This window comes from Curcuma longa, chromosome 1 (genome assembly GCF_044706935.1).
Source record: "Curcuma longa cultivar G26 ecotype Majalengka, Jawa Barat chromosome 1, ITB_CL_G26_1.1, whole genome shotgun sequence".
NCBI classification, from domain to species: domain Eukaryota; kingdom Viridiplantae; phylum Streptophyta; class Magnoliopsida; order Zingiberales; family Zingiberaceae; genus Curcuma; species Curcuma longa.
This window is the reverse complement of record NC_133861.1, coordinates 20,510,555-20,523,223: the sequence shown is the minus strand read 5'-3', so window position 1 is coordinate 20,523,223 and position 12,669 is coordinate 20,510,555. Positions and strand designations below refer to the sequence as shown.

The 12,669-nt window shown below is 35.2% G+C and overlaps 2 protein-coding genes across 2 annotated transcripts; one reads left to right on the top strand and one right to left on the bottom strand.

The window, feature by feature from the left end:
* Positions 1-320: 320 nt before the first annotated feature.
* On the bottom strand, positions 321-7,692 carry LOC141821500 (SNF2 domain-containing protein CLASSY 1-like). Its single transcript, XM_074708914.1, has 5 exons — positions 7,634-7,692; positions 5,927-6,018; positions 3,823-5,363; positions 2,445-2,603; positions 321-2,351 (listed from the first exon to the last, which is right to left on the bottom strand). The coding sequence occupies exons 2-5, from the start codon at positions 5,967-5,969 to the stop codon at positions 435-437; spliced, it is 3,660 nt and encodes a 1,219-aa protein (XP_074565015.1). The 5' UTR covers positions 5,970-6,018; positions 7,634-7,692; the 3' UTR covers positions 321-434.
* LOC141821520 (cationic peroxidase 1-like) lies at positions 3,598-12,669 on the top strand. The gene is made up of 4 exons (XM_074708924.1): positions 3,598-3,621; positions 11,527-11,721; positions 12,015-12,180; positions 12,249-12,669. The coding sequence occupies exons 1-4, from the start codon at positions 3,598-3,600 to the stop codon at positions 12,638-12,640; spliced, it is 777 nt and encodes a 258-aa protein (XP_074565025.1). The 3' UTR covers positions 12,641-12,669.

Here is a 12,669-nt window from a genome sequence, read left to right as displayed (position 1 = left end):
AAAGCACACCAAAAACTGCATCACCTCATCAAATTAATTTCATGGCATTAATTTCATTCATGTCAGTGTTGATGATCCAGCTCATAGTTCTTCACTCTTTTAGGTGCAGTGTGTGAATCTCGTGATCAACCATCACCATTTCTGAATTTTCCTTTCAGCTCTTTCCATCCTGTTGTCAGTAATTCATAAGCATATAAAAGAACTTACTTCCATCGAGAGGATATTCGGGAAAGACAAGCAAGTCATAGCTTGCTTTCCGGAAGAAAAAACACCTTGATGAACTTCTAATACTAAGATTTCGATTTGAAAGCTATATTTGTTAATGACAATAGGTATTGATCGATCATTCATTCATGCCTATCAAGACAAAATGGCAAGTTTTGGAAGAGAAATAGGAGACTCACATTTACATTTGTGGCAAAAGATTTTGGGATCTAGTCAGGTCTGAGGATTATCTGCAAGGATTTGCTCTCATCTTCCTCCACCATCTCATGCAGGAGTTCGTCATCGATATGTTCCACTTGTTTGGAAGAAGAAAACTCGATATACCGCCCGAGAAAAATCATCTTTGACATCCAAGCCTTGCGTGCGTTGCTCCGGGACTTGCTTTCTTCCCATGTTCCTGATGCTAGTAACAGGTAGACGTAGACTACTTTATCCTGTCCAGGTCTGAATGCACGAGCAATGGCTTGCCTGGTCTTCGAGTGGTTCCACTCCGAGTCCAACATGACCAATCTAGATGCCGCTGTCAAGCTAATGCCTTCGGCACAAGCTGTTGTGGATGCGAGCAACACCTTGCATTTGCCATCAGTGTCACCGTTGAACTTGTCCATGATTCTTGCACGGACAGGCAGCTCTTGATCACCTTGAAGAACCAAAATTTCTTCTCCTTTGTTCCACCCAAAGATGAGCTTAAACATGTCGACGAAAAAGTTCAGCGGAGAGATATTATGACAGAAAACCAAAACTTTCTCGCCCCTGATATTGGATTTGTGGACAAGATCAATTAAGAACTTTGCTTTAGAACCAATCCCCAAATTTTCTCTGCATTTTTGGATGATTGTCAACTCCTCAGCATTGAAATAAGTTGACACGCAATTTACTGTTGTTACCAGCCATGGATGAATAGTACAAACTGTAATCAATAACTCCACTTCGATAGGGTATCTTTTGTGTGTTATTGATTTTTGTAACTTCGACAACATCTTCTGCTGAAGATCTGTCGACGCCAACATGATAGTGTAAATTTCCAAACCAGGGAGTGTCCCTAATATCTCATTTCCATAAACATCAACAAACCTGCTTGTCATTTTATTCAATAGCTCAAACCCCTGCTTCCTGTCATGCTCTTGGCTCGATTCAATACTTTGCCCAATCTTTTCCACAAAGAGCTTCCTTGCTAGTCTCTCTTTACGATGCTTTTTCTTCTCTCGGTTTAGCTTTCTTCTATGTGGATCCAAGTCCAACTCATTGACAACCTCATCAACAAAGCTAGGTCTGGCCAAAGCTAAGGTATTGAAATATTCTTCGAAATTGTTCTGAAAAACAGTTCCTGATAGAAGAATTCTATTTTCTGTCTTAACTTCCATCAAGAGCTTTCTTAGCTTCGAATTGGTGCTTCTTGGATTATGACCCTCATCAAGAATCAAAATCCCAGGACTTTTTAGTAGAACTTCTGCCATGAACCTAACATACTCAAGTTTCGAGTCTTGCTTTGCTAAGGAGAAGAAGGAAGAGTAGTTCATCATCAGAATGCTTGGGTTTTCATGCCACTGTCTTAACTTTTCGAGCATATCCATTATTTTCATCATTTTCCTATTTGGCATTCTAGTCCTCCGAGACAGAAGCTTATATTTGTAAAATAGAATTTCTTTCTCATAGCTTCTGTCCCTTTGAATCAGATGAACAGGAACTGGTATCTCCCATTTCTGAAATTCCTTGCGCCAGGTATGAATGGCAGACTTTGGGGCAAGCACCAAGGGTCGACTTCTAGGAAATAGTCTCAAGAAGCTGACAATGAATGCAATTATAAGCAATGTTTTCCCTGACCCGGGAGAGTGTGAGATCACACAACCACCAGTTTTCTCCGGCAGTTGCATCATTTCTGAAGGAACCAAAGACCCGGCAGCGTTCCTCCAAATAAATTCAAATGCTTTCTTTTGATGAAGATGTAATTTTGACTGGAGATCATCTATTAAATTCCATACATTCTCACAAGTTTCTGACAGCAAATTTTCTCTCAAGGAAATGGGATCTCTAGTGGAGTTCAAATCCATGTCTAATTTTTCGACCCAGTCAAGCTTTTGAGCATCAAATTTCTCTTTAAATGAAACCCAATCATTACATTTCAACTGTAGGAAACAAATATGGAGCTTGTTAATCTTTGAGAACAAATTCTGCTAAAACCAGAAAGAAAAAAAGGAAGTTGGTACTTGGATGCTTACAAATGATTGGAAAACATATTTCCTTTCTGTGCATACAACATGGCATAATCGGCATGTTAGTCCTATCTCCTCATCCAACTTGAAATCATGCTGACATTTTTCTTCACCATCTTCGACTGAATCGTGAGCATCTTCATAAGGGGATTCCATGTCCATAGCCTAACAAATAGCAAGTTAACATCCTCAATTTCACAGTACTGATAATATAAAACAGAAGCAAGAAAATGGTGCTAAAGATATTTATCGATTATAGTCTCATCCACATGCCAAGTTTTCAGTCAAATACTAGAACTCTTCATTAAACTCAAAGATTGAATTGCTGATAGAAACTAAAAAATCCATCATTCACCAAGAAGGTGGAGATCAATTTTTTTAAGTTCTAACAAGAGTACAACTGAAACAGATGGAGATCAAATTTTTTAAGTTCTACTTATCTTAAGTCCATTATTCACCAAGAAGGTGAAGTTAAAAGGTTTAGTTGAGTGATTTAAAGGAAAAGGAACTTCTAGAGTCTTGCATGATCACTGTGTGCCCCTTGAGCCTAAATTATATTTTATAAACTGTGGTACAATCCATAATACTTTATGTATCAATGAATTGGAACAATGTAATTCAGATGAGAATGCTAATGTAAATATGAGTTAACAAAAAAGATAAATAAAAAATATTATTATCAGGGAGTAACAAGGAGGAACTTCATTTTAAAATGAGAGACAGTAAGTTAAGATGTTATGGTCATGCTCAAACACGACTAATAGAACCGATGGTTAGATAAGTTGAATAGATTCAAGAGAGTGGATGCAGTTTGAGAGAGATGAAACTTTAGCTAAAATAACATTATTCAAGAGATTTAAATATTCTGAATAAAAGTAGTCTCAGCTATAAATCAATAGAGGAATAGGATCCATACAACCAACCATATAAAAAGGACCTTTATTCCAATCAGACAACTTCACCTTCAATTAGAGACAAGAAGGCTAACAGACACATGACTACATAGAAAAGGCAGTATTTGAAACAACATTCCTCCATGTCAAATGCTCATTCCCTACATTAGTAAGAAAGGACTTTCACACAAACATATAGATCTAACAGCTGTTTAACTAAAATGGTTCCCCATATTGCAGAACTCTCAATTTCCTGGCCGATTAAAATGTATCTCGTTGTCATATGGCAAGTTGATTTTAAAAAAAAATGATGAATGTTAAAAATATTTTTCAAGAAACTATACTTGTATTTGCAGAGGCTCCATCCCCTTGGACAAGCTTTATCTTTTATAAATGTTAGTATTACTTCAAAATTTGTCAAGGGGACACACATACCGTTTTGCAAAAGGTATCATATAAAAACAAATTCAACTTCTCATAATTGGTTATACCTGCTTCTGATCAGTAAGTGCAATTGATGTCAGACAATGCTCCATTTCTTTCCACAAATCTTCATGCTCATCTTTCTCCACAGGAGTATTGGCCAATGGTGTCCAGTTGAAATCTTCATCTTCTTTATTAAAAGTTGTTGGTTGATTTGCTTCTTCTCTCACAATTGACTCAAACTGACCCTCAATTTGCCTTCTAATGGTTCCCATGCACTTCTCCATTGCATCTTTGCATTCAGTTGGATTTGCTGCTTTCTTACAGTTCACTCTTTCCTTATATAAACGTGGCATAATAAGGTCAATATCATCTATATTTGCTGTTTTTTTACTGCTCTCTGATTCCTTGTATATACGTGGCATCATATGGTCAATCTCATCTGAATTTAAGATCTTACTTCGGGGTTGACCTCTTTTGTGAAAACCTATCAGCTTCACTTTGCTCGCAATAGAAGAATGTTGCGAGTGTAGCATTGTTGTTTTTTCTTCCAATGATTTCTTTTCTCCCAATACCACAGAAGCTGGATCTTCATCCATCAAATATTCAAATGTGAAAGGAATATATGGTTGTAACTCACCTTTATTCGTATCTTGCAGCAGAATCTTCTTAGCTGGGCGGTTAAAATTTGGTGATGAATAGCTACTAAAACGATCAGGAGCAGTTTTTAGCCGTTTTGAATGCCTCAGACTTGATTTTTGATACAAAATCTCAACTTCCGAGTCACTTCCCTCATCATCCTTAAAGGATTCAACCCCTGATGGAGGCATTTTCTCAGAAGTCTTTTTAGGAGGCATTTCCTCAGAAGCTTCCATGAGAAGTGTTACAATTTTAGGTCGCAGTATCTTGTTGGATATCTGGAAGTGCAAAGCCTTTATTCTCTTATGGGAAGTTGGATGAGGAGTTGTGTCAATGGCACCTTCTGACTGCATATTATTTAGATCAGTTGAATCTTCTTGCATTTTATGGATGAAATATACTAAATTGTCTTTCACCAACTTCAAATCAAAGCTCATTCCTTTTAGAGTAGATAGCACAAGCATCCATGCAACCTCAGAGGAAACTGTATCATTGAGCAGCTTACTTTTATTATTTGAGACACAGTCTACAGTAGAGTTCCACTTGTAACACCCATCTCCCCAAGGTTCACTTTGGACCTTTTGAAGTATGGAAATATTCTCAATAGGAACCACTTCGGCCCATCTATTATTGGTGTGATTCTTCTCACTTGTTGTAGTTTTATTTGTAAAAAACATAACATTAAATAAACAGGTGCAGTAATCATCATGAAGGGTTTTCTTGATTGTGATGATTTTAGCATCATGCCACAATGACACCTGACCTGAAAGTGCACACACATCGGTACCGGGCTTCAAAAGGTGGCTGCAATCACTTGAGCTTGCTTTCCGAGACCGCATACGTAAACAATCACCATCTACTTTATCCAAAACCATGGAACCATTGTAGTTTATCTTTGCAAAAGTACTTCCATTCTTGATGCTAATATGATCGACTCCATGCCAAGATCCATTATAAAGTGCTTCAAAGGCTGAAAATTGACATTGAGTTGTCTTTGTGAGTTTAACTAAAAGCAAGAAAAGAATTTTCTAGAAGATTGGAAAAACAAATGCATTAAGGATTTGGTAAGCTCAACAAGACTAAAATTTTAAACTCTTGATAAGTGTCAGCTCTGCACTAAGATAAGGTTGTTTATCTGGTGAAATATCATGAGATTGTTTTAGAAATGTGATATAGGTTTTTAAGCACAAAAACAGCTTTTTTTGCATGAAGAGTTGTTTTTTTCAGTTGACTTTCTAGACTAGGATACTTCTTCAGAAGATTGGAACATCAATATTCGGAGGAATATCTTTGACATTCTTTCCACACTTCATTTTAAAGATGAGTTAATCTATTGATCAGGAGTGAAAAGTAGAGTTTGAAGTGTTCCACATGATGCTACTACATCTGTGTTCGACCAAAATAAATATTTTGGCGATTAATATCAATTTGCTAAGAAAAGAAACAAAATTCTGCATCTTTAATAGAGAATAACCACCAAAAACTGTAGATTTTTATATCCATTTGCAGAGCCATGAAATATGCTATGCTTACGAGTTCCATCTATTGGATGGTTGCAGATATGCATTTTCCACATTATCCTTCAGTGACCGAGCTTTAAGTTCGCCGCCTAGAAAAAAAAGAACCTAAGGAAGAAGGAAAATTTGTCAAGGCAAAATCGATAATCAACAATATCAATTAGTCAAGGTCATAAAATTGAGGCTTGTATCATGAATAATTTTGATGAACTTTTGAATGTATTGAGTCATGAAATCATAAAGTTCAGATTAAAAAATTACAAAATATGTTTAAAAAGAATTATATATCATACAAAATAGTTTTAATATTAAAATTTGAAAAATAAAATTATATTCACGCTAAAATTAGTATAATAGCATAGACGATGCTAATGTTGATTCATGATAAAAATATGTAGGCTTATATTTTACATTGATGATAATTTGAAATTGTTATTTATTTCAGATTGATATAATAAGTAATATTAAATTTCATTGACAAATTCTTCTGCAACAAAAAATTACCATTTTGTTGAATGGAAGTTGACTTCGCTATGACATGACTTCCAAGTTACCATCAATTTACTCTCATTTTCATTTTGTGTATCAATGTTCCAAGATTTGTATGTTGCAACTATTATCAGGTGTCAAGTTCACCTTGACTATTGTCGATTCTAAGTCTCCACGTGTCAATTTTTTTCTGTTCTACAATCATTGACCTTTAAACTGCTATTGTATAATCTAAAGTTTATCCTTTTTCTTCTTTTATAATGATTTTGATTTAATTTCTATTATATTAAGTTTAATTCATTTTCATAGTAAATATATTATTTTGAACCGATTAGATTTAATTTTTATAAAGTTTTCTTTACTATGTTTAGAATCCTATAAAATTTATTTATATCAAATCACATTAAATTGAATACAATAGGCTTCTTTCCATTTCTGGTTCATATATATAAGAACCTATCATTTTACATATCTGAATTGTAATGTATTGTATAATAAGAGACGTGATCGGTATAATTCCAACATCATTTATATCATAAGTTTTCTCAATTAACTATGAGCAAGGAGATAGAGCCCATCTGGATAAACAGAACAGCAATAAGGAAATATGCAGCAAAAGTCTAACATCAATAGAAGATACTACACTAATCCAATATTAGCTATTAAACCCACAAACAAAGGGAAAGTAGTTAGGAAAGAGGCACTTATACTAATGTAGTAGTCATAATCAACCGGTGTTTGTTCCAACTATTTGGGATCAGTATGTAGCAACTTTGATATAAAAAACATAAATTGAAAGATTCAATTGCAAAACAAGGATCAAAATAAATGGCAAGGAATTGTAAGCATAAGTATTTTCCAAACAGCTATGAGCACGTTAGGGAATGTTATTAATGAACTATGGCAAAAACCAATCTTGGCTTCTTAATCAAATCATTTCCCAATAGGATCATTCTTCAAAACCCCCCAAAACTGATAGCTTCTAAAAAGATAACGCCTTTGTTCGTCATCCATGATTTCGAGCAGATGCAACAAGCATGCAAGCATACCGACAACATCAAGCATCCGCAACGCCTAAATTACTGAAAGAGGGTGAATCAAGCAAGGATGGAACCAAGAAGTTGGGAAGCAATGGATGAACTTTTTCAGTCACGGGAAACTATTTGCCGAAGAAATTAATGGAAGGGGCGGACGCCTCTCTAGACACGATCAACGCGAGGGTTTGAGGGATTACCTACTCGCGATTTCGACCACAAGTCAGCACATTGCGGCTCTCAGGAGGGTGGGAGCGAGGTGATGCCGCAGCCGCCGCCGGCAGAGGGAGAGGCAGTGGTTCCGGGAGGCGGAGGGCAGGGCCGTCTCAAGGTTTCATGAGGCCCTAGGCTAAAGAGATTTTAATATAATTTTTTTAAAATATAAAATTTTCCTTCATCACTTTCATCCTTTTATATAAAATATATTTTTATATAAAATTTAATTTTCTAATTATTAATTTAAAAATAGATTTTTATATAAAATATAATTTTTTAGTTTTTTTAATGTAAAATTATTAATTAAAATTTTATATTTAAATTTTGTTAATAATTTTTTTTTAATTAATAAAATTACTGAATTATTTAATCTTTCTTGAAAAATTATTGAACATAAATAAGACTATTAATTTTAATTTTAAAAAATTTATTTCTGTTGAAGCTATACTAACCGGTATAGTTAATAATATTCTATAAGCTATACATGTATTAATAAAAAAATTTAATTTTTTTATAAGATTCAACACCTCAATAAAAAAATTTTTTATAATGTTGGGCCCCAATAAAATTTCATTAAAATTTTTTTAAAATAATTTTTTTAAATATTAATGGGCTCCAATAAAATTGGGGCCCTAGGCATAGGCCTTAATGGCCTATGCCGGGCCTGGCGGAAGGTGATTGCTGACCCGGTCGAGGTTCTTCGTTCTCGAGAAGACGCTTTATAGGCTATACGGTTTGCGCACGTTAATATTACACGAGGATAACTTACCTTCAATTTTTATTCCAATCGTTATGCGCCACGTAGGACAAATTGGGAACATGTCCAGGGTCGCGTGGAGTTCGCAAGTGCGTACTAATCGGATGCGTCTTCTTTGTAAGACATGGCCGATCAAGCCGGGCAAGTTGTGCCATTGAACCCATCCAAAATCCTAATGGAGGAACCGGGCCGCAAACTCAGCCGTAGCGTCTGGTCTTCTGTTGCGGCAGATGATTAGGGAGCTCGGCGCTTCCTTGTTCCACGCTGCGGCCTCTAGGGGTGAGCAACAATTCGGTTAAACCGAATAAACTGACCGAACTGACCGAATTAAAAAATTCGGTTCGGTTATTTCAGAAATTCGGTTATTTTTTCTATAAAAATCGGTTAATTCGATTCGGTTTCGGTTTTAAAATTTCTTATTCGGTTAAACCGAATAAACCGAATTATTCAAATTTAAAAAAATAATTTATAAATTTTAAATAAATAAATTTATAAATCCCTAATTAATTAGTAAAATTTTTATAATATTTAAAAATTTTGGTTAATTCGGTTAAAAACTGAATTAACCGATAAAATATCGATTCGGTTTATTCGGTTTTTAAATTCGGTCAATTCGGTTGGTTTAAAAAAAAATCGATTTATTCAGTTTTCAATTTATTCGGTTCAGTTTTAACCGAATGCTCAACCCTAACGAGAGTTGCCCACCTGTCAGGAATTCTGGTAAATGGTAAATAAATGGAAAGTGTTTATTTTTGCTAAAAGTGGTTTTTTTTTTTTGCTATTAATAGATGGGAATCTACGTAAAAAGGATCTCAACATTTATACAGCTAATTGGATTCGATACGGATCGATTGCTATCTTAGTCATAGATTTTGTCATTTTAAATGTGACAGTTAGGGCCATAACTGGAAAGGTAAATTACTAAAATTTATGAAAAATTTTATAATCTTAAATATCTATATTATATTAGAATTAAAAAATAAAAGAAAATAAAAGGCAATTATAACTAGTATAAAGAATTTTAAATTTTGATATCGAAAATCTCCTTCCCATAGAGAAGACTATGCATAGTTAAATGGGGAAAATTTTCAAATGTAATATGTTTTGGATAAAATTTGAATTTTTATTATCTAAAAAGTTCTCACCTTTACCATCGCTCTATAGCTGTATAGATGTTGAGTTATTAATCCTAACAAATTTCATCAGTTTTATACACTTAAAATGATACGTTAACCTAAGAAATTTCATTCAAATAATTATGTATTTGGCATAATAAGTGGATGATGATCCACGCTATATTATTCAAGGATTATAAATATTAAAAAAGTGTCTTAATATATTTTTTTATGTAAAAGGAGATATTATAATATTGTTATAGTAACTACACCGCAGTTAGTATACGGAATTAAAGTAAATCGCTTTCAATTTTTTAAATTTAATTTAATCAAAATTATTAATATTCTTTACCAATTCAGTCACTATAATAATTATTAGCTGCTATATTATAGCTATAGTATAAACTTAGGTTTTTTTTAATGAGTTTGTGTCTCACACCTGTTAATTTAGATCATGGACTTTAGGTTTGATACTATGATTACACTCAAAAAAAAACTTTTAACGTGTTTAGATGGGGTGAGAGAAAGTTCATTAACGAAAGGGAAACGGGAAAGAAGGGAAATGGATGAAAGTATTTATGTTCCTCTTGTTTAAAAGTGATAGAAGATTTTTTAACGTAATATATGTTACCTTGTTTGAGAGGAAAGGAAGAGGAATGAAAGTTAAATATATAAAATTATAACACTTACTTCTTAAAAAATAATGCATATAGAGGACGGATGAAAAATTATAAAATTTTATCAGTATTGCATTTGGAAATTGAGATATGGAACATCCTAAAATAGACTAGGCATACTTTTGAATAAGTCCCTGTCTTTAGAGGAGGAGAAGAATAAGATTGGAGTTATTTGTCTCTGTCTCAATGAGTCTTGGTCAAAGAGATTTACGACGAAGTCTGGTGCCGAAGTCTTGAAGTGCGAGCTATTGACACTGGACGGTAACGATGTTGTTGTGTGAGGGTGCAAAAATAAGATATCTAAATAGATGAGTTAATTTAAAATTTAATATTTTAAAATAGGAATAAAATTAAAATAAAATATTTTTAAGTTCTTCTTTCTTACATCCCAAATCGAAATATAAGAAATTATAGCGATTCATGAACATGCAAGAGTGAAGCTTGTCATTCTCTTCTTTCCATCCTAAACAATGATCAAATTTTCTCATTCCCTTATTTAGCCTCTCCTCCCTAACCCTTCCCCACCTCTTCTCAAACAACACATAAGAGTAATGATTTTAATTTGAAGTAATTTTAAATTTTTAAAATTTCATAAAATTTTAACCAAAGTTCATTGATAATCTCTCAAATATATTTAAAATATTTCAAACTAGACTTATTACATTACTTACCGCTTGTTGAGTATAATCATGGCCTTGAACATGAGTTTCACAGCTTACATAAAAAATCATGAGTTTCTGAAATTAACATAATATTAAATTATTTTGTGTGAGTTTATTAAACTTTCATATAAGAGAAGACCAGAAAGTTTGCCAACTGACTTCCCACGCCAAAGATATAATATGAAACTTCGAGGACTATGGAAAATCAGCTTTGCCATTTAGTAAATTGTGGAAAATAAAGGACGATATTTTAATTTTTATTGATTATTTAATTATTAGAAGTTAAACACGCCCATCACGTAGACAGTAGTCAGACGTTGATAAACCCACACACCATGCAACAGTAACAAATATTCTTCCTGAAATGCCTTCTCAAATCCCTTTGCTCCTCCTCCTCTTCATGATCTCGCCGCTGCTGTTGGCGGCGCCTCCACCAGTTTCAGCTCAGCTATCGCCGGAATTCTACGAGACCAGCTGCCCCGCTGCACTGCCCATCATCGGCGGCTCCGTGAGAGCCGCCGTGGCCGGCGATCCTCGCGCCGCCGCTTCCCTGCTCCGGCTTCACTTCCACGACTGCTTCGTTCAAGAACGTCTGCCTGTTCCTCCTCCGATCCTCCTCTCGATTGATTTCGCAGCATTAATTCTAATTAGTTCGATCGGGAACAGGGTTGTGATGCGTCGGTGCTGCTGGACGACGTCGCCGGGAGTTTCACCGGCGAGAAGACCGCGTTCCCCAACCGCGATTCGCTGAGGGGATTCGAGGTCGTCGACGACATCAAAGCGAGGCTCGAGGCTGCCTGCGCGCGCGTCGTCTCCTGCGCCGACATCCTCGCCATCGCTGCCCGCGACGCCGTCGCCGCCGTACGTAGCCTCCCTCCATAAATTAATTAATACAGTTTGTTGAATATTAAATTGTTTCGTGTCAATTAATTTATTTTGGGGGCAATTTCTATAATTCCCTTAAAATTTAGAACTATCAAGGGGTTATCTTGGCATTAACAAAATTTGAGAGGGATTTTTTTGGTATTTTCCTTTATTTTTTTTTAAAAAATAAAGGTTTAAACTTAAATTAAGATTTAAGATTCTATTTAATTAGATTAGGTTAGTGGTTCAATTTTATCGAAATAGAATGGTTTTAATTGAAATATTTATAGTTAGGTGGTCCTTTTTGGACGGTTCAACTAGGGAGGAAAGACTCAACCACGGCTAGCTTAAGCTCAGCCAACATCGATCTCCCGGGTCCATTTTCAAATCTTAACATTCTCATCTCTGCGTTTGCTAAGAAGGGGTTTAGTATCACCGACATGATCGCTCTTTCAGGTAATACAATCTATATATACTTTGAGCTCTATTTGCTCAGCTCTGAGTTTTAACCTATGTTCTTGTAGGCTCCCATACAATAGGCCAAGCGCGATGCACCGTGTTCCGAACACGAATCTATAGCAACGAGAATATAAATTCATCTTTTGCTTCACTATTGCGATCGAATTGCTCAATGTTTGGCGAGGATAACAACTTATCGCCGCTCGATGTGTCAACACCAATGGTTTTTGACAATGGCTACTACAAAAATCTATTGAACAAGAAGGGGCTCCTCCACTCGGACCAACAACTCTACCTCAATGGATCGAGTTTAGTCGGTTCTCAAGTTAGTTTATATGCCAAAAATTCTACCAAATTCTTCGGGGATTTCGCTAGCGCAATGGTGAAGATGGGCAACATCAGTCCCCCGACCGGCGAGAATGGTGAAATAAGGACTAACTGCAGAAAGATCAACTGAAGTGGCTTCACTCGATATGAAGCAACAGA